General features: G+C 36.7%; 1 protein-coding gene across 1 annotated transcript in view; it reads left to right on the top strand.

The window, feature by feature from the left end:
* Positions 1-20,203, top strand: part of ITGA8 (integrin subunit alpha 8) — a 111,381-nt gene that overhangs the window by 71,655 nt on the left and 19,523 nt on the right. Inside the window, exons 24-27 of the mRNA XM_059477303.1 lie at positions 3,421-3,526; positions 5,310-5,468; positions 11,096-11,221; positions 14,015-14,128. Of these exons, the coding sequence (XP_059333286.1) occupies positions 3,421-3,526; positions 5,310-5,468; positions 11,096-11,221; positions 14,015-14,128 (505 nt within the window). The remainder of the gene's footprint in view (positions 1-3,420; positions 3,527-5,309; positions 5,469-11,095; positions 11,222-14,014; positions 14,129-20,203) is intronic.

Here is a 20,203-nt window from a genome sequence, read left to right on the forward strand (position 1 = left end):
AGATGTCTCTAATTTGATGCACCTCAAGAGGCTGCCTTAGATGTAAAAAAATTAAAATTTATTTATTTATGGGGCTTTAATTTATAAAAATATATTTATTGTTGTCACTTCCGAGACAATATGACTATCAAGTGCTAGCAATAAGTAAAATAATTTTGCAGATCACAGAGAACATGTTTTCTGTTTTAATATTCAATCTATCTGCTCTAATCTGGTCTAATATTCAGTCTAAATCTGAGGGATTTTAAAAGGATTTTTCATCATATTTTGTAAATGTATTCCAGATTAAGAAGACCCTAAAACTAGTCAGGTGGAACAAAAAAAGCTGTCAGTCAAAGACTGTGTGGATATATGTCAATTATTTTATTTCTGAAAAGGAGCACTTGAAATACAACTTGTTGAATAAGAACATAAGTGAGAATATTATTTCATTCTCTGTAGCTAGTGGTGATCTAAGGAAATGAGCTGGATAGAAAGAGAGGTGAAGAATATAAAAGGTGTAATACAGAAGTAGAGGCTGAGGAGAAAAGAATCAAAGGTGTTATTTAATGGGCTACAGATGCACGAGGAAGTGTTGGGAGCCAGCAGCTGCTGGGTGTTGCCATGGGTGAGCACCCCAGGCTAAGGACAGGCTGGAGTTTTGGACTGGAACAGTTGTGGTTACATACACAGGACTTCCCAGTAAGGGTTGCTTCCAGAGCTGTGGATTTTTTTGGGTTTTTTTTTGGATCGTTGTTTTTTTGTTTTTTTGGGTTTTTTTTTTGGTGAAGTCTCTCCTCACTTTAATAAAAAAGTCTTACAAACTTTTTATTTTTTGCAGACTCTTTGGAAACTTTGTCTCGATCATGCTTTTACTGTGCCATAGAGTGTTCCTTTTAATAAAACCTTCTGTTAACATGTAAATTGATAGACCAAAAAATGACCACAAAATGCTCAGTGGAAAGTGATGATAAGTGGAAAAAGTTGCTTGAACTGCTGCCTGCAGTTCTAGGAAACAGGTTATTAAATAAAGAGGAATTACTTAATTGAATGACTTCCAGTTTCTTTCCTCTTAAGTATTTTAGTTTCCTTATTAGCTATAGCATTTCCAAATGCTTTGTTGACAGATTTTGCTAATTACTCAGAGATGCTAAAACATGCAGTTCCAAGGGAATTGCTCACTATTTCCTAGATAAAAGTAAAAGAGAGACTAGGTCCACATTTGGACTGGAAAATATCTTGCATTAGTTTCTTTACTTCTCTTCTGAGAATTGCACAGAGTGGAACTGAGTGCATCATACATTGTACTGAGGAAAAACAAGTATTTATGAAACTGTGCATATGCATACATGCAGATATACTTGCACAGTGGAATGCAAGTACTAATGCTTCTTCTGTGAGAAAGGAAGAAATCTTCTTCAATAGCCTCTTTAAAAGAAAATTAACATAAATCCTTAGATAATTCAATAAGCAGTTGCTTTGATAACAAAGATTTAATTATTTTGCTTACCTTTCTTCCTCTATAAAAATGTAGGAGTTTTAGTATTGGCATTGTTATCTCCCGCTGCTGAAAAAGCACTAGAGGAATGAGAGATTTAAGAAGGAAGTAATTTGGGTTTAGAGAATTTGTAGCTGGCAGAATTTTTTTTTGTATATCCCCATATAAGCCTTTTCTGTGCACTATACTTTATTTATCATATTTTCAGTACTTTTGTATCATGATAATTGTCACCTAAAAGTCTAGGAAAAATTCTTGTCTAATAAATCATTCAAATGTTAAAAACATTCTCAATTAAATGCAAAATAAAATAGTAAAAAGTGTGAATTTGTTTTTCTTTGACCCCATTTTGTTAGTTTTGTGTCAATAGTGGAAGTCCTCAAAATAACTGTAAATTCTGTTAATATAAAAGTTCTTATATACACTACAATAATTTTAATTTAATGTCTAAATTTATACTTTACATTTTGTAATTCCGTGGATAAGAATACTTCCCTGGCAGTGCAAGAGAAAACACTGTTTTGAAACCTCATGTCTTCTTCTTTTTGTCTCTGTACAGTTTCTGATTTGCAGTTTTTTATAGTAGATTAAGAGTCTATGTTTCTTGGCTTTCGTAACACTCTGAAGTTCCTATTCTCCAACAGCAATCATAATTAAAATTCCTATTGGAAACAAGATGATTTGGGAAACTTAGGCCAAGTACCTAATGAGAAATTACTTTTTAATTAATATGTTTTATATTAGGATTGACTTGTGAATTTAACCTCTGGCATTCTTGTTAGTCCAAACTGCTGGCATTTTGAAGTCTGAGGAAATATTAAGAGTTAGGATACTCCTGAACACACCAAATTTCACCAGGAGTTGTACTTCAGCTGGATGGCATTAAGCTGTTCTTCTCTGGGATTTCCTGCTGCTTTGAGAAGCTGTATACTGTAGAAAATTTTCATTCATTGTATATAACAGAAGAGCTGTAATCAAGAACAGTTTGTTCCTTCCAATAGTATTTTTTCAACATTTGCAACAAAACTATCCAATCTTTTCTTCAAGGGGCAATCTGCAGCAGGGCCACTGCAAAGTGATTAACAGCAGTGCCTAGAAGTCCATTATGGTATTCAAATTTTACACTCTAAAAACAAAAATTATTGTTTTTTAACAGTTTTCTGTTAGCAAAACTCCAGTTTTGGCAGAACCAACATTGAAATTCTATGGATTTTCTTTCAACTAAAGACTCCATAAATCAGCAAAACTGAGTGAGAGTTGACCCTGGCAAAGAAGGGGTAACACCATTTCCTTGTAGCACCAAGGACTACATGCAGTACTTGTAGGTGACAGATGTCTGTGCCAGAACTGACCTATCATGCTAAAAGAAATTCTTGGGATCTGATTTCTCAACTTCTGAACACCTGAGTGAGGTTTAGTTGGCATCTGAATGGAACTGGTACAAGGAAATACCAATTTTTATGAGAAATAAAATGTTTGTGATTCAAATTAAAATGTTAACAGAAGACTACTTTCTCAAGGTCAAATAAAGAAGAAAAGCTGGAAAGATATCAAATACTAAGTCACAGTTTTCTTTGTTTGTTTTATTTATGTGTTGCAACTTGCAGCAATATTCCAGAGAATGCTTTAACTGCCACTTTGTTTGCAAAGCAGTTGGAAAGCCTTTTTTAGAGTCTAGACCTGAATTTTGTTTCTCAATACATCAATTTCCATTATGACTTTACGGAAGTCACAATGTCTCCCTTTCCCATCTACTATGTTATGGAGGCATTGTAGCATTCACCTTGCCTAATTCTAATTAATGTGTCCAAATAACAAGCCTTTGAGGGCTCAGGTTTTTATAGTGGTCATCATTTTGTTCTAAAACTAATGCAGTCATTCACTGGTAACAGTTTTAACCTGTTTTATGCAGTTACTGTTTTATACTGTTTTGCATATTACAGAGTGTCTCACCCCCCAACAATTATTTTGCCACTTCACAACTGGGAACCCAAAGATGAACCTACAAAAGAAGAAGAAGTTGGTCCTTTAGTAGAACACATCTATGAGGTAAAAATTATGTATGTTTCCACAGGACCTCATGCTGCCCCCACTGAATTCCTGATGAATTTGGTTTATTGTCTTTATCTGTAGCTAGATAAAGCCACAAATGTAAATACTCTGACTTTAGCACATGACCCAAATTTAATCTGGGAATTCACAACCCCATTATCTGTTCATATGAGTGGAGGGGATATTAGTTTATACTAGGAGTCTGTCTTAGATATTTAAGGGATTTATAAACATTTTGGGTGTTTGACAAGAATTAAAAACAGTGCTTAAAAGTTCCTTATAATCAATGTCAAGTATCTTCTCATTAGAAGCTGTACATGCTGTGCACTGGAAAAAATGTTTTCTTTGACATTTAGCTAACTGAAAAATATAATGTAGACATACATGTAAAATATTCTGATGAAAACAACTCTTAATGTTTGAAGTACACATATTTTTACCTTGTAGTTTTGTTGTTTTTTTTCCTATGGATGATTTGTCAATTAAAAGAGTTCAGCTTAGAAAAAGGGCCAATGCCCTTTTCAACTTCAGGGAATAGAAGGCATCCTTAGAATCTGATGGATGGCCTTTATTCCAGAGGGTAAAACAGGGGGCTTCACATATGGTTATAATTCACAAACTAGCACTCAAGGAAATATAAGGAACTGAGCTTAATCAGCAGTGTAAGATTACAATTTGCAGGACATACTAAATTATAGTGAATACAACTGTAAAATACAAATTATCATTTATGAATTCCCCATCTAACACATTTCTCTAAACTGAAAAATGCTTCAAATCATCCTGTCTCAAGCATCTGAGTTGTTTGTGAAACTGTATTTGTGACTTCAAATATATTCAAATAATTACAGTGATTAGTTACAGTTACTAAGGAAACCACTTACATGGTTTATATCAGCAAAGCATCCAAAAGACTGAGCAGTCTCCCAGAAAATGTAAGATTGAAAGGGCTTTTTATTTTGTTGTAACTAAAGGTCATCAGTCACAAAAATTCTGCAGATTTAAAAAGGAGGTTCTCACATCTCTAGGAACTTTGCATAAAGGTCCATGGTGTTCAGCTTCTATAATTCTTCAAGTCCAGTGACAACACATGTCCAGACTCCTGATGTCATCAGTTATTTTCAAACTGTAAACTAATATAAGGAAACTATTTTAATAGCCTAGGTTTCTAAACTTTTATTATTTCTGTCTTTGCTCATTTTCCCTAGAAACAAATAATGTCTTGGGATATAAATTTAGGAAAACTAGTTTCTTTACTTCTTTTGAGAAAATCTAGATTGAGAATGTTGAAAATATAGTTCTTAACCAAAGAAGCTAGTTTAAGTTCTGCTCTATCTTCTATTCTTGTGCCCTGAAATGTGATTCTTTTGTATTCTGAACTTTTGGCTACTATTTTCAAGCATGATCTGTTACTGTTCGTTGTTCATATTTCTATGGGGTTCATTTGCTAGTGTGCTTTGGGTTGGAATTTTTTTTGATACTTTTTTAGAATTCAGTTCTTCATATGTGGGAAAAAATGGGAAAGTGATAGATTTCTTGAATACACACTCAGACAGAAAAGACTGTTCTCTCAGATTTCCCATTGGTTTTGTGACTAAAACAAAGAGGTTCTTCTACCACAGATTCTCCATCAATAAAGTGATATTTATAATCTGTAATAATCTTCCCTAAATACTCTAAGGCTGTGTCCACTAAGAATTTGAAAATATCTGAGTGGTGGTTTCAATTTGTTTTGTTGTTTTTACTGCCTTGGAAAGTACTGATCATATTTCTTCAACAGCTGCACAATATAGGACCAAGTGCCATCAACCATACAGTTCTCCATGTTGGTTGGCCTGTGTCCAGTAGAGAAGAATTTCTTCTTTATATTCTCCACATTCAGACACATGGACCATTGCACTGTCAAACAAGCTCTCCTATTAATCCAATGCAAATAAAGGTGAGTACTTTATTTCCGTCACTTTCTGCATTTTGATTGGGATTTTTTGCCTGTGTTGGAATGGAATGGAAGCTTCACATGATTGGAACTTTCTTGGGAATTTTTAACAGTCCAAGATCATTTTCGTGGGTAAGAAGCAAGAAATAGATAGCCTACAGCATTTCTAAAGTTAGTGCTTGGTGCATATTTGGTTTCTGTACTCTTTATATGAGGAGAAGGGTGTGCTCAGTCCCGCTGTAAATGCTACCAACAGACATGTTACAGAGGGCCCTGTTCCAGTACCAGCACTGAGGAACACCACACATCACTGGTCTCCAACTGGACATTAAGCCATTGACCACAGTTCCTTAAGTGTGATCACACAGCCCTTTCATTATTCCCTGAGTGCTCTGTCAGATCCATGTGTTTCCAGCACAGAGATCAGGATGTCATTTGGGACGGTGGCAGATGCTTTGTCTAGGTGCAAGTAGATGATGTCAGTTGTTCTTCCCTTGTCCACCAACACTGTGACTCCACCATAGAAGGCCACCAAATCTGTCAGGCACAATTTGCCTTTAGTGAAGTCATTTTGGCTGTCACCAATCACCTCCTCATTCTCCATGTGCCTTAGCATAGTTTCCAGGAAGATCTGCCCCATGATTGGGCTAGACACAAAAGTGAGACTGACTGGTCTGTAGTTCTGCAGGTTTTCCTTTTTCACCCTCTTTAGAAATGGAGGTTATGTTTCCCCTTTTCCAGTCAGTGAGAACTTCACCAGACTGCCACAACTTTTCAGATACGGATAGTGGCTTTGCCAGTTGATCTGCCAGTTCCCTCAGGTCCCATGGATGCATCTCATCAAGTCTCATGGACAAGTGCACCTTCAGATTCAGTGCAGGCAGTTCTTCATTCTCCCTTCTGTGATTTAGGCAGTGTGCCTGGAGCATTCACCAGTGAAGACTGAGGCAGGAAACTCATTGAGTACCTCAGCCTTCTCAACATCCTGGGTAACCAGGTCTCCTGTTTCCTTCTGGAGAGAAGTTACATTTTCCCTCACCTACCTTTGAGTATCCATAGAAGCTTTTCATATTGTTTTTAACATCCCTGGCTGCATTTAATTCTCTTAGGGCTTTAGCTTTCCTAACCCGATCTCTCACTGCTTGGACAATTTCCTGTTTTAAGATCTATGTTTGTGATGGCAGATCCCCTCAAAAGAGCTTGGTTTGGCTCAACGTCAGAAGATTAGGCAAAACACAGCTCTACATATTATCCCATCAAAAACAAGGTATCCAATTTATTAAGCATGACTGATTCCAGACATTTCTGGAGTAAACAACAACACTTCTCAAGTTTAAGCAGTAGCCTGTTAAACATCTTTCAGGGAGAGCTGCATTCCAAGTGCTAAAAATGCTCTACATCTTTTGCATACCAAAATGGGTGTGAGTTTGGTATGTTGGATGAAAGGGGAGACAACTTCCTAGTGATGAGGAGTGGTCACAGCCTAAGTAGTTACAAGTCAAGTCTTTAGCCTGAACAGACAGAACTACAGTACATACTTAAAAAGAGTAAATAAAAATTTATGTCGACTAAATACAATATTGCTAAAGTTTTGTATTTCACCCGGGAAACCAAAGAGATGTTGGAATTCCACCATTTTATTTAGTTTCTTTAGAGAAAGAAAAAGCAAATGAGTGATAGGAAACAAAAGGTAGAATATGTCTGTCCAGTTTATACCCAAAGCACATCAAAATTGGAGGTAGGGATCTTTTTCTGCATATCTTTTCTACCTAATTTTTCACCTCTTTTTCAGAAGTGGTGAGGAGGAAGAAGCTAAGGTGCTGCATTTGTACTTGCAAGCCTAGCTTCTCAAACTCACTGATCAGATCAGGTTGCAAGTACATGAAAAGCAGTTCAGCCTCCTCCCACCCTAGACACTGTGTTCTGTTTAAGATTGAATTAAGAATCTGTGTAGAATACTGCCACAGTTCTTACTGACATTTTCAGGCAATGTATATTTTTTTATTTAATTTATTTTATTTATTAAGAAGTTCGCTCCTCCTACTTGACAATGATTGCATCTGTTACATAAAAAAGACTGAATTCTTGTGAAGCTTGTGAGAAATTTTCCTGTAATAATGGTCCCTCTGTTGTGGCAGAATATGGCTTTAGATGCACAGTTTTTATGGCAAGAAATTAAATATCCTTTCCTTATTTCAGTTTTTCAAAGCATTGAACAGTATGAATACACAAGTCAAGTTTCAAATACGTAATGCTTATCTATTGCTTCAGATGGCAAGAGGACACAGAGACAGGCTTCTTCAAGTTTCATACAAACATCAGGATGCTTAGATCAAATTTCCAAATAAGGCTAAGGACATTAAATCTCTGACTTCTCTTGGATATCTGAACTTACCTCTCTTAGGCATTTCCCCTTTGAAATTACTCAGATTGTTCTGTTTCAATCAAAGCAGTACATTCCTCCCCACTGCTGAATTTCTTGTCTTGTAAAAAGGTTTTATTTGAGCTTTGTTGTCTAGTCCACAAAGATAAGTCACACCTATGCACACATGGGAAGACTTTTGTTTGGGAACTTTTCTGTAGCTTATCTTCTATGAAGACAGTGAGGGATGAGAAAGGATAATAAAATTATGAATCTTAAAAGGTGTAAAAAGGAGCCGAAGTACTTATCAAAGATATGGAATGAATTCCAAGCTGAAGAACTCGCAACTCAGTACACTAGAACACTTCTATCTAGAAAAGAGATGACTGTGCACAAATATGATCCTCAAAATGAGTAGTGGCAGGAAGAGTGTGGGTGTGGATTGACTGTTCTCTGCCTCTTCCTGCAGAGGAACTGGAACATCTAATGAAGTCTGGGGAGCCAGATTCAAAACAAGCAAAAGGAAGTGATGGCTCATGGTGGCAGGTCTCAGATGTCTGGAATTTGTGGCCAAAGGGAAGTAGTCAAGGTTAAAAGTTTACGTGATTCTAAGAGGAAAGTAAACAAATTCCCAAAAGAGAGGTTCAGTGAAGATTAGTAAATGAACACAAACTTCATATAGATAAGGAAGTCCCTGTACTGAAAACATTTGGAAGCTGAAAGTTATTAGGAGTGTTGTGTATGCATGCCCCATTCTTACTTCCTTCTTACTCTTCCTAAAGGCAGCTGTGATGAGAAGAGGGCTCAGTTAGATTGCCTTCTGGCTTGAGACAGTATTTCTGATAAGTTGGATTTTTTCTCCCAGACTGATGGCAAAAAGAATTTTTATAAAACCTGTACCTATAAACACCACTGTGGTAGAATATACAGACATTTGGTGCATTCTCAGTGGCTGAGCACTGCAGCACCACGAGTGAGGCATCTGTCAGGGCAGCAGTGAAATAACAACAAAAATCCACCACATGTATGAGGCACATCCACCAACATGAGTGGCAGGAGCTAACCCCTTCCAGAGGCAATCTGCTAATGCTGCAAAACTGTTAGCACTGTCTTTAGGGTTTGATATTGGGACAAAGCAATACCATCCAATGCATTGCTCTTGAATGGTCACCAACCGCTCTTGTGTAATTTTGTGTATAATCTAGTAATATATGTATATTGTATATTATAAAATATATATTGTATTTAAATATATATATGAAATATTTAAATATCTATAATGCAGTATAATATAATATAATATAATATAATGTATGTAATATAAAATAATGTGTATCATTATTTTATGTTACATACATTATATTATAACTTTGTGTAAAAAAGTCCTCTTCCAGAACATTTCTGATGGAGTTACACAATGCAGCAAAGGCTGTAACCTGGCTAGAAAACCAGAAAAGTGGAACAGGGTATTGGAATGAGAAGTGGGGGACTGGAGAGGTCTGGAAACCTGCTCAAAGTAATAATGCTCAGGAGAAGAATGCAGTACAGTCTTCCATGGTGGGGAAACTGAGACAGTCTGCTGTAGTTAAAGGGAGGGAGTGATCCTCTAAGATAGCATGCCGGATACACGGCATATAAAATAGCAACAGAGGTAGATTATTCAGTTGAGCATTTCCATATACCCAGATCAAGAAGGATAAAATAATATCATTAACCTGGACATCTAGGCCACTGGACAAATTCTGCTTTTAGATGCAGGAGACACACATGTTTCTCTTAACTGCAGAGGGCTCTTTTTGAACCTTTGCTGTAACAATTCACAAGGATGCTAACACTCTAGGATCTATGAAAAAAGAAAAATGTAAAGATGAAAATCCTTTGGTATTTAGATGGATCTACATATATACCCATTGTGATCATGTATTGAGGGCTTCTTTGCAGGCACATTTCTATATCGTGGGGGTTTTTTTGATTTGTCATCATTATAGAAGTCTATATCCTGGTGAAAGAATACTGGAAGGAGAGTTTGCACATTACCACATTGAGAGGGAGAGATTTACTAGCTACTTATGTGTTCCCTTATTGCAAATAGACAATGCTAACCTCATGAAGCAACAGGAAAAATGAAAAAAAGGGGATTATTTTTTTTTTTTTCCATGGGTTTTCATCTGTTAATGAGTTATAATATCTTTCACTTTGTAGGATGCTTTTGACTGAAGATCTCAGACAATGTTAAATGCTTATATTGTATTTATAGCATTTTAATTTTACTCAGATAAATTACACCAATTTTCCAAATCTAGTACTACACAGCATTAGTGTGTGGGAGGTTTTGTGTGTTTATAGCTATTCTCTTTCCTTTAATGCTACAACATTTATTTCAATTACAAACATTTTCTTTAGGAATTTGTTTAACATATTTTGTCTTCAGAGGTTAAAGGAACTGATGAGACGGATCTAATATAGCACTTTATAATCAGATGTTCTTAAGGAATAGGTTTGGATTTATTTAGTTGAGTTCCTGTTGAGATCTTACTATAAACCTCTATGTATATTTTATTGTGATTTTACATGAGTGGATTGTCATGAATTAACATTTATCTATACTTCTGTAGCAGTTGCTTCCAGGAGTTATTTAAGGCTTCATAAAAGAAGCCATAAATGCACCGTATAGAAATTAAAGAAAAACTGACAACAAAAAAGTAATTTTTAATTGGAGAACAAAAATCTATAAATATAAAGCTGAAGAGAATGCATTTTAATGTGAGATTAAAAATGAAGAAGCTTTTGCTTTATACAAATTTGAGCTGTTACCAAAACAAATCTGTAACATATGTGATATATGATCAAAATTGTGTTAAGTCAGACTTCCATTTTTTTTTTTCTAAAACTGGTAAAATCGTTATACTTTATTAGGCAGATTCTGATCTGAACTAATAAATAAACTACTGTGCAACAACTCTGAACTTATCCTGTTATATATATCAGAATTTGCCCCTGAGAGGCTAACAAAATTAAATAAAGTAACGAAACTGACACCAGTAAAAAGTAGAGAAGAATGTTGTCTGCTGTAATTCCTATAACTGGGCAATATCTTGCTGTGCTATTACTCATCATGCTCCCAGTTGAAGACAAAGTACTCTCATGATTATGCTGTTCAATTGAAAAACCAGTGTTAATCCAAAATTCAAGACCTCTGAGACAGGAACAAATCTGTTAGAATCGTTGTGTGTGTATGTCATTGCCATTCCCATTTCTCTCTTTGCAGTTTGCTGTTCCAGAAGACACTCCTGAACTTGCTGCTTTTTTATATAATTCCACAGTTTCTCATTACATCAGGAGAAGGGATGTTGCAGTGGCAGAACCTCACAGGAAAAACTCTGCAAGAATATTGGTGAGCTATCTAAAATCTATGAACTGGGAGTGTGCAGGGAAAGGTGAGACTCTACAGTGCCACAGGCAAGGCAAATGGGACCCATCACTGTGTTTTTAACAGTCCAGACAATGCTGGAGCAATAGCAATGCTGTCTGTCCTAGGAAAATAGTTCTGATTAGACAGTCTGGTACCTATTTGGACTTGGCTGTATTTTCAGAAGTTTTTTTCCACTCCTGTATTCAAAGTGCCATCCTTAGCATACTTCAGCCTTGTAGGTGTCAGCTGACTTTGCCTAAAGGCAATGTGTGAACCCAGTGAACTTCAGATCAGGCAAGGGATTCACAGTCAGTGCTTTTCATCTATTTTTATGAACCGTGGGCAGAGTTTCTTTCATGCTGTCCAGTGTCTTATTAAGCTGTTTACTGCAAACTCGTGCTTGAATTCCTTGACCTCACTAGAATTTGGAAGCAAACAACCTCACCAACTTAAGTGTTCTGGACTAAGAGAATAATTATTGCTTCTGAAAGTTAATTTGGCAATTTTTATAATGGGAAGAAGATAGACTCTGAAAGTAATGAAAACTGTAATGTTATTAGGAACAAAATCACAGTTTAATCCACTTTAAGCAATAATCACTGTTGACTCCTCTGCCATTCTTTCATCAACCCAATACCCTAGGAAGAATCTGATTCCACTGTGTCTGAAGGAAAAATGCCAGGCCTTTCAAAGACACGCCAGTCAATATCACAGAACACTTAATCCATTCTTCAGTGATATCTTAATTTTCAAGCATCTTTCTGAGTGACCAGGCTCATAGGCTGCCAACATAAAAATGACTGCAGCAACTGGAAGTGGTTAACAAAGTTCTGAAGTATGCACTGTGTTTGCACCTTAAAATATGAAGCAGAGAATTTTCTCCTGCTTGATGTAGATGGAGCAAATATATTTGGTGGGGTACTCAGTAATATGAAATTGACACTTTGATGAGCAGTCTTCTAGTAAAATATGCTTTTGGTCAGCACAAATTAGGATAGGATTGGGTGCAGTGCTTACCACATATAGCAAGACTTTCCCAGGGTAAGCATAGAAAAGCAATGTCATTGGTTCAGTTAGAAGGTGTCCCAATACTAATGCCTTCAGCATTAGTTACTGCTGATGTATAATTTTTTTATATTTGACATATTGGAAGTATACATGGAAAAATGAATGTTGCTCTTGAAAAGCCTGATTGGCCAAAGATAATTCTATGCTTAAAATTGTAATTTTTTAAATAAATTTTAAGTTATTTTCATTTTCATCAAAGCATTTTCACAAAGAGACAAAATGTTCTGAGAACCTCTTATTCTATTTATACTGTTGATTAAATATTTGGTTTCTTTTCCATTAGTTCCAATGTTATATTGTTCTGAAAATCACTACAGGCTAAATACATTACTCAGAAAAACAGAAATATGTGTTCAGGTCCTAAAACGTCAGCCAAAAGTAGACTTTTTTTGCATACTAATGATTTGTTTTGCTAATGTGTGTTTTTGACCACTATGATTAATGAAAACAAGTCTTCTCCTTCCTGCAAAATAAATAAATCTGTTTGGAGGATGTTTAAAGCCAAATAAACAGATGCTTTAAAATATTAATTTTTTTAAAAAAAAGTTTATAGTTGCAAGCTCCAGGGTTTACAGTTTCATTTTCAGTCAGATATAGAAAGCAGCAATTAAGCATACAGCTTCTGCTTATCCTCCAATAAGACATAGATTTGTGAGGAAAGCTGTCTGTAAAGATACAAGATTCCTTAAGAGTGTTTTCAGACCTGTTCCATGCATCATCATCTCATTTCCTGAAGATTGGGTATTGGTAGTGCATTCGCACTCTCACTAGGGAATAAACTTACTTTTGAAAACTTAGCTTTGCTTTTGAGGTCACAAGGCCTTCTGTCATGGGAGGGATTCTCTGCTTTGTTAAAAAAATAGGAATCAATTAAATCCTCAGCCTTCCCCTGAGTCAAACAAAACTTTTCAGATAAAACCCATTTGTATATACAACATTTTTTATTTTTTCCACAAACATTTAATCATTTTTTATGGGATCATTTTTCCTTTTTATGCCCTAAACAACCACATAATTCCTGTGGTTACCCCATGAGACTCTGCTCATTCCCTTCAGTGGCTTCCAGTCAGCTTTTAACCTTTAGTGTGACATTCTTTTGGCAGACTTCAGGAGTATATAGTTTTGAGTTGCAATGTTTGGCTTTTGCTTTCAGCCTTGTGTATGGGCCAGAATCACTGTTCATCAGGAATGGTTCATGGACAGTAAGCTTCAAGTAAAGCAACTAATGAATCTCAGCAAATGTTCTGGCTGCTATGATGTAAATATCGGTGGGAAAGCCAGGAGAGTTAGAAAAGGGAAAAGATTTAGCAATATAAATAAACACTTAATGCATACAGAACAGAAAAAAACCTAAAAATGAAATCATAAAATGATTGATAGGTGAGAAAAAAGCACGTGCTTCAAAGGATTGGTAAGTGCCTGGACATTTTAAGGGTTCCTCAGAGCAGACACTGTTGAAAATTATTACTTTTATTTTCTTTACTATAGGTAGGTGTTTGTATTCACTGGTGATTAAAAAAGAATCTGCTCCTTGGTTTAGAATTATCTCAATGACTCATGGGGTATCTCATATATATTAGATAAAATTACTGATTTCAAACTATTTAGCTCTTTAAGGAAAGTTTATTTGTTTTTGCTTATTTACAGCATTTGAAAATGATTTTGTTTTCAAAACATAAGTATGACTTCCCTTTATTTTTTGCTCAGAACTGTACAAATGTGAAGTGTGTCCTAATTTCATGCACTGTGGGACAGCTGGAAAGAGGAAAGAGTGCTGCACTAAAAATCAGGTCCCGGCTCTGGGCACAAACATTCCTGGAGGTAATACACACAAACATCTCTTTCCATACACATAAAATAATAATTTATTTGAGCAGATATTTTAAAATAAAAATTCATAAATTAAATGGGGCAAATGTAAATACTTCTTGTTACCATTTTCTTTGAAGATAACATCTCACTGGTTCCTGTCCAGGTTTTTTGGATGCTGCTTACTTTTTTTTCTTGCTATCACTCCTTCTCAGATTTATGTCCTGAATCCTACTTGAAGATTCCAAGATTATTTTTAAGTACCTCTCCTAGTTTTGTTTCTGCTTTCCTGGACTGACCCAAATGTTCTGCATTTATAACCTCTTTTCCAATGGAAGGTTTTTCTTGGAGCCAAAGAGTGTATCATGTACACTATGTCCAGCTTAAACATTCATTGTTATTCATTTTCTATTAATCTAGGGAAGAGTAGTATGCATCAAGCTCATATGATACATGACACTCATGTAGTGACAATCTGTCTTACTGCTAAAAGGGGCAGTGTAGATGATGGAAAAAAATAAAACTTCTCTTTGCAAATTCTTGTATTCCAACTTCTGCTCTCAGATATATATTCACAGTGCATAAAAGGACCTGTTGGAGTGAGGGCAGAGGAGGGCCACCAAGATGACTGGAAGAATAAAACACTTCTCCTGTGAGGAAAGGCTGAGAGAGCTGGGGTTGTTGAGCCTGGAGAAGGGAAGGCTGCAGGAAGAGCTTATAGCACCTTCCAGTACTTCAAGGGGTCTTCTGAGAAAGATGGGAACAAATCTTTTAGCAGGGCGTGTTGAAAAAAACCAAGGGGTAATGGTTTTCAACTACAAGTGCATCTATTTAGATGCAAGAAAGAAGTGTTTCAAAATGGGGGTGGTGAAATGCTGCAACAGGGTGCCCAGAGAGATGGCAGATGTCCCATGCCTGGAAACATTCAAGGTCAGATTGGACTCTGAGCAGCTTGGACCAATTGAAGATGTCCAGGCTTATGGCAGCCTGGACATCTTCAATTAAAGTTTCTTTCCAACCCAAATTATTCTATGATTTTGTAAGGCAGAGGGATTTTACTGTAAGCTGTTACCTCATAGCTGGCCTTGTGTCTGTATTTACTATGCAATTGTCATACCTTTAACAATGGAAAATACACTGAGAAATTTATAATTCCATTTGCTGTTATTAAGAAATACCTGCATCTCCTGTCTTGATCAAGCTGATTTATTATTGGCTTGTTTCTCAAGGAATTCAGGATTTTCCAGTCTTTCTGTCTGGAATGTAAGAAGCTTTCCTGTGTTCCCTACAGCTGTGGGAGAGGAATTCTTTATATGCAGGGTACCTCTTACCCTAGCAAGAGAAGAATTGAGGATCTTCAGTTTACAGCTTTAAATTAAGCTCCTCATGCCTTTGAAGTTAATTTCCCCCTTCCCTCAAATATGAAAGTAGACCAAAGAAATTCATCCTCACTTGCTTTCCTGGAGAAATGAGAGCAGATAGGATAATATTTCCAGAAAGTTGAATGCCAGCTCAGTAGCTAACCAAATCCATAATGGGTGCAAACTTTTGGGAGGTCATTGGTCTCTCTTGGTGTACAGGACTATGGCAGTGGTTACTTGAAAGGATGACTTTAAAGGTTTTTCTACCTATCTGTCAGGAGGCCAGGTCACATTCTGTCTTTCTTCTCCAAAAGCTGTTGTAGGACCACTGTGACTGAAGAGCACTTAAGTTCTGTCCTCACTGTCTGGCCTTGCTTGAACAAAATATTTCTGTCTTGCCCAGTAACAAAGTCTCTCATCCTTTCGGAGACTAAGTGAACAAATTCCTGATTTGTCCGTACATTTTATTTCTATGAACAATCAATCCCAAGAAACTTTCATATCCTTTCTTCAGTTCCATTAACACAAATAAAATGCTTTTAATAGAAATCATATTTTAAAAATGTTAGATATGTCTAGATACTCTAGAATGGATGTACTTCATTTAGGTTTGCTGAGTGAGTCATCTGCTAGTGCAAAAAAAGGCAAGGTCTGGTGCCAATTTAAGCCCAAAAACATGACAGTTTGGATGTGTCTTTGTCCTTTCAAATCTGTGAATTGGGATGGACATCATTTGGTGCAAGCTTTTGCAAAGGGCAGAAAGTACCAGTCTGTAAACATCCCTGCAGCTATAGAAGAAACATATCTATTGGGAAATAGAATGGGCATTTGATTCCATTTTTTTCCAATTTCATTAAGAGGCTGCTGGACAAGCTCACACAGGCTAGTCCCTCTTAAGCTCAGGTAAGAACTTCACTGCACTGATTCTCTGTTGTCTGTTCCTAACACACAGAGAGAGGCAGAGATATTATCCTTTACTGGAACAATATATGACAATATTGAGCACTGCAGTGGGCAAGCAATAACACAGAGGATCTTTATCATTTTCTTCACCAAGCAAAAGATAAAACTCCCTTAGCTACCTTCCTTACTGGGAACTGAGCCTGATGTATTCCAGATCCAGTCAAGTCTTTCTCCTCATCATTCTGCTGGTGAAATACAATTAACTCTGAAAGGGCCAAAAAGTAGGTCTTGTGAAAAAATCCTGTGCACAGATGTTTAGATGAAGTTTCTAGTCTATTTACAGCTATTTCAGTGGAAATTAGCCTCATTAGGATTTTCCTAAGTCTAGTTTAGGATATGTCAATAAAGATCTGTAAGAGATTAAACAAAATTAATGAGAAACAGTTTCTCTGAGTTTTTGGCTGTGACAGGAGATAGGTAACAATTGAAATAAACTAGCCACAGAGGACACAAAATCTCCCTTTTTTGGATAACTCTTAGTAAAAACAATCTTTTTCTGGGGTTTAACTTTAGTTGGACTGACTTAGGTTCAGAACAAGTGTAACTGCATGAAATTCAGTGCCATGTTTAATGCAAGAGCAGTGGAACTCATTTTATGAAATTTTAGTAATCTAAAGTTAGATGGAAAAGCTGGTTGCTAACTCTGTAGACAGTGACAAGACAGAGAAGTATCTTCAGAGGATGCATTATCCAGCTGATTTGAAACCTCTCTCTGTCTGATCTGGATGGGGAGAAGAGTCAAAGCTGGGCCTTGGGACCTGGGCGTGTACAAATACACCAGGCAATGCCAATGCTGCAGTCCCTTTAGCTCCTCCTTGCTCTTCAATAAATCTGCTTGCTCTGCCTGCACCTCCCTTCACTCAGGGAGCTCCAGGCAGAGATGGAATGTTACACCAGCTCGTGGGCAAGGATAAGGGTGAGCCATCCTGTAGATTCACTGGGTTGAAAGACCTCGTGGGAAACACTCCTACCAGATTACTCCACTGGCCTTACATACCCTTGCTATCAAACAAGACTTTTTATGGGCTGTGATTTTACCTTTTCCCTGTAAACATTTCTGTGTCCTTTCAATAGTAATTTGCAATTCTTGTTAAGAATCAGAAAAACTCCACTCAAAGCAACAGAATTTTTTTCCTAAGTAGAAAAAGGTAATTCCCAGAGAACTGTTGCATCCTCCCATTTATGTCTAATTATATGCCAGAATAACATGATCTTTATTTCACATGCAAATTTGGAGACAGTAAATAGTGTCCTAGGGTCTAGTTGTCTTCCTTCCACTCATCTCAAAACAGTTCCCGTTTTCACAGCCCCTTTTAAAATTAACAGTTACACAACCATCACCATAAAAGACCGTAGAACATAATTAGTTTCCTAAAAAGGGCACAATCTGCTCTTAGTAATTCTGCAACTGTTGTTAACTAGGCTGAAATCTGCAGATTCCAATTGAGGATTAAAATGCAGTTAAAATAATCAGGATGAGATTATTGTGACTCAGGAAGGGCCAGACTGAACCCTACTGTCATGCTTTTGTAAAGAAACTTAGGGTAAAAGTCTCTAGAGAAGCATTGCAGTTCATGTAAAAGTTAATGTAAAAGTTTTCATGTGCCAAAGAAATCAGAATAATGGTGACATGCAACATTACTCAACTGTGTTATAATTTAAATGAAGACATGATGATTTGCAGAAGAATTTTTTTGTGCTCATTAAAGCCAAGAACACAGTGTTAGGATGTTTTTTCTTCTTATAGATATGCTAATGCAAACCTGAGAAGGATTTTATTGGAAGTGATTAATTTATGCTAGGATGAAATAATTAATGTTTTTCACTGAAGTTGTATGGGCAAACATGTGTATGTTGTTGCCACAAAAGACCTGTCATGTATTGAGTGACTCCTTCCTCTTCCACTTAGTTTAACTGACAACAGCTGACCCTTTTGTCTCCTGACAGTTGTAACCTGTAACCTTAAAACCCAAACTCCCATAACAAATAACAGCTAAATGATGTGCAGTGATTAGACACATTTGAATAAATAAAGCAGCACAAATTTCCCAACCAGCCAGCAAAGATAGAGACAGACATTGTGCAAAGGCCAAGAAGAATCACATACATTTTTGGAGTAACTTCAAAGTCTGGCTGTAAATATGAACTCTCTAGTAAAGCTGACTTTTGGATTCAGACTTGCTGATCTCGCAAATAATAGCCTGATTGTTCAAAACAGAAACAACCTTACATGGTTATGTTATGTTGTGTTCCATTATGTCCCTGTTTCTCTGATCATATTTCTGAGTCATCTGAGGGAGACCCAAGGGGATCTGGTCCAGTATTTGCATGGATGGGTATTTTTTAGTATAAGACTCAGAGTTGGCTAGTGAAACATCTGTTTTGAAAATGCATTTCTAAGTGATGAAGCTTTATAATCTGTCTGATTTGTAACAACCTTGAGGCTCTGAGCTCTTTGGAACTTAAAACATTGTGGGATATGGAACTCAGTGCATTCTTAGCTACTGTTTCATCCTGTACTGAAAATTTCTCATAATGATACAAATCTCCTTCTGGGAGAGGTAGGAGAGGCAGTAATCTACAAAACCACAGAGGATGTGTAAGGTTCCCAGGAAGTTTGAAGTTTATTGTATTTTCTTTTAATATTACTGAATATAATTGTATTGTTTCTCTCTTGATGTTTTGGCAATTCCAGATATGTGAATTTGGCACTCCTGATCACACGAATTTTAATAGTTAGAAGGGAGGAAAATCTAGTTTTAATCAGAAAAAGTTGAAAAGCAAGAGAAGCACCACTGTATTTTGGTGCTCTCTTGGTACTCAAAGTCATATTTTGGCTTCTCTGTTAAATACTCATTATTTCAATGTTTCCAAATGCGCACTGATCCTTTTTCTTTTTACATGCATAAAAATGGAAATATGTGCTTGGCATATTAATGGTGATGTGTGCTGCAACACTCTTAACTGCCTGACTGGTATCCAAAACCTGAAACTAAATACCTAAGCTCTATGTTCAACACATGGAGAAAAGGAGATACCTCAGACAAAGTGACCTGCATTAACCATCAGGTTGGTGCATGAGGGCTGTTTCTTATCAGGAGGATAGGCACCCAAATCAGGATTTAGGAGGAATATGTTCACCCTTTTTGAACACAAAATCCAAAAATTATTTAGAAGGCACCTATAAAATTAGATTAAAGACTTGAAGAGGACTTGGTTTATTCCATATTAATTGCCAGAAGCGAGAGCTGACAGTCCAATGATTAGGGAATTCAGGACTGGAAGACGCAAATTCAATTCACACTCAGCTTGAGAGGCCCCACATCCCTGCTTTATAAAATGATGGTGTTCCCTTCTGCTGAAGCTGCACCAAGGATATAAAAAGAAATTGAGAGGTCTGGAAGGGTGTAGAAAATGAGGAAGACCATGATGTAACACCTTTGTTTGTACCATCAACTACAATTTCTCCTAGTCCTGGCATCCACCTTTGCCTTCATTGCCTGGAACCCAGAGCTGTCACCACTGTTGGAGTGCACGTTCTAATGAGAGATTTTGTTGAGAATTTCCATATTTTATTACTGGTGAACTCAGAGCCTCTTTAGTGTCGTAGAAGTTCTCTAGGTCAGGTAATGCTTTTGTGGTAAGGATTCAGTTCAGCTGCACAAAGGCCATTAGAGGAAGAATGCAGATAGTTGTGCAGTGGGGCCACACAGGCTGCAGGACATGTGTGCTGGCAGAGGCTTGGAGCTCAGAACAGAACTGG

Source organism: Ammospiza nelsoni, chromosome 1 (assembly GCF_027579445.1).
Source record: "Ammospiza nelsoni isolate bAmmNel1 chromosome 1, bAmmNel1.pri, whole genome shotgun sequence".
NCBI lineage: Eukaryota > Metazoa > Chordata > Aves > Passeriformes > Passerellidae > Ammospiza > Ammospiza nelsoni.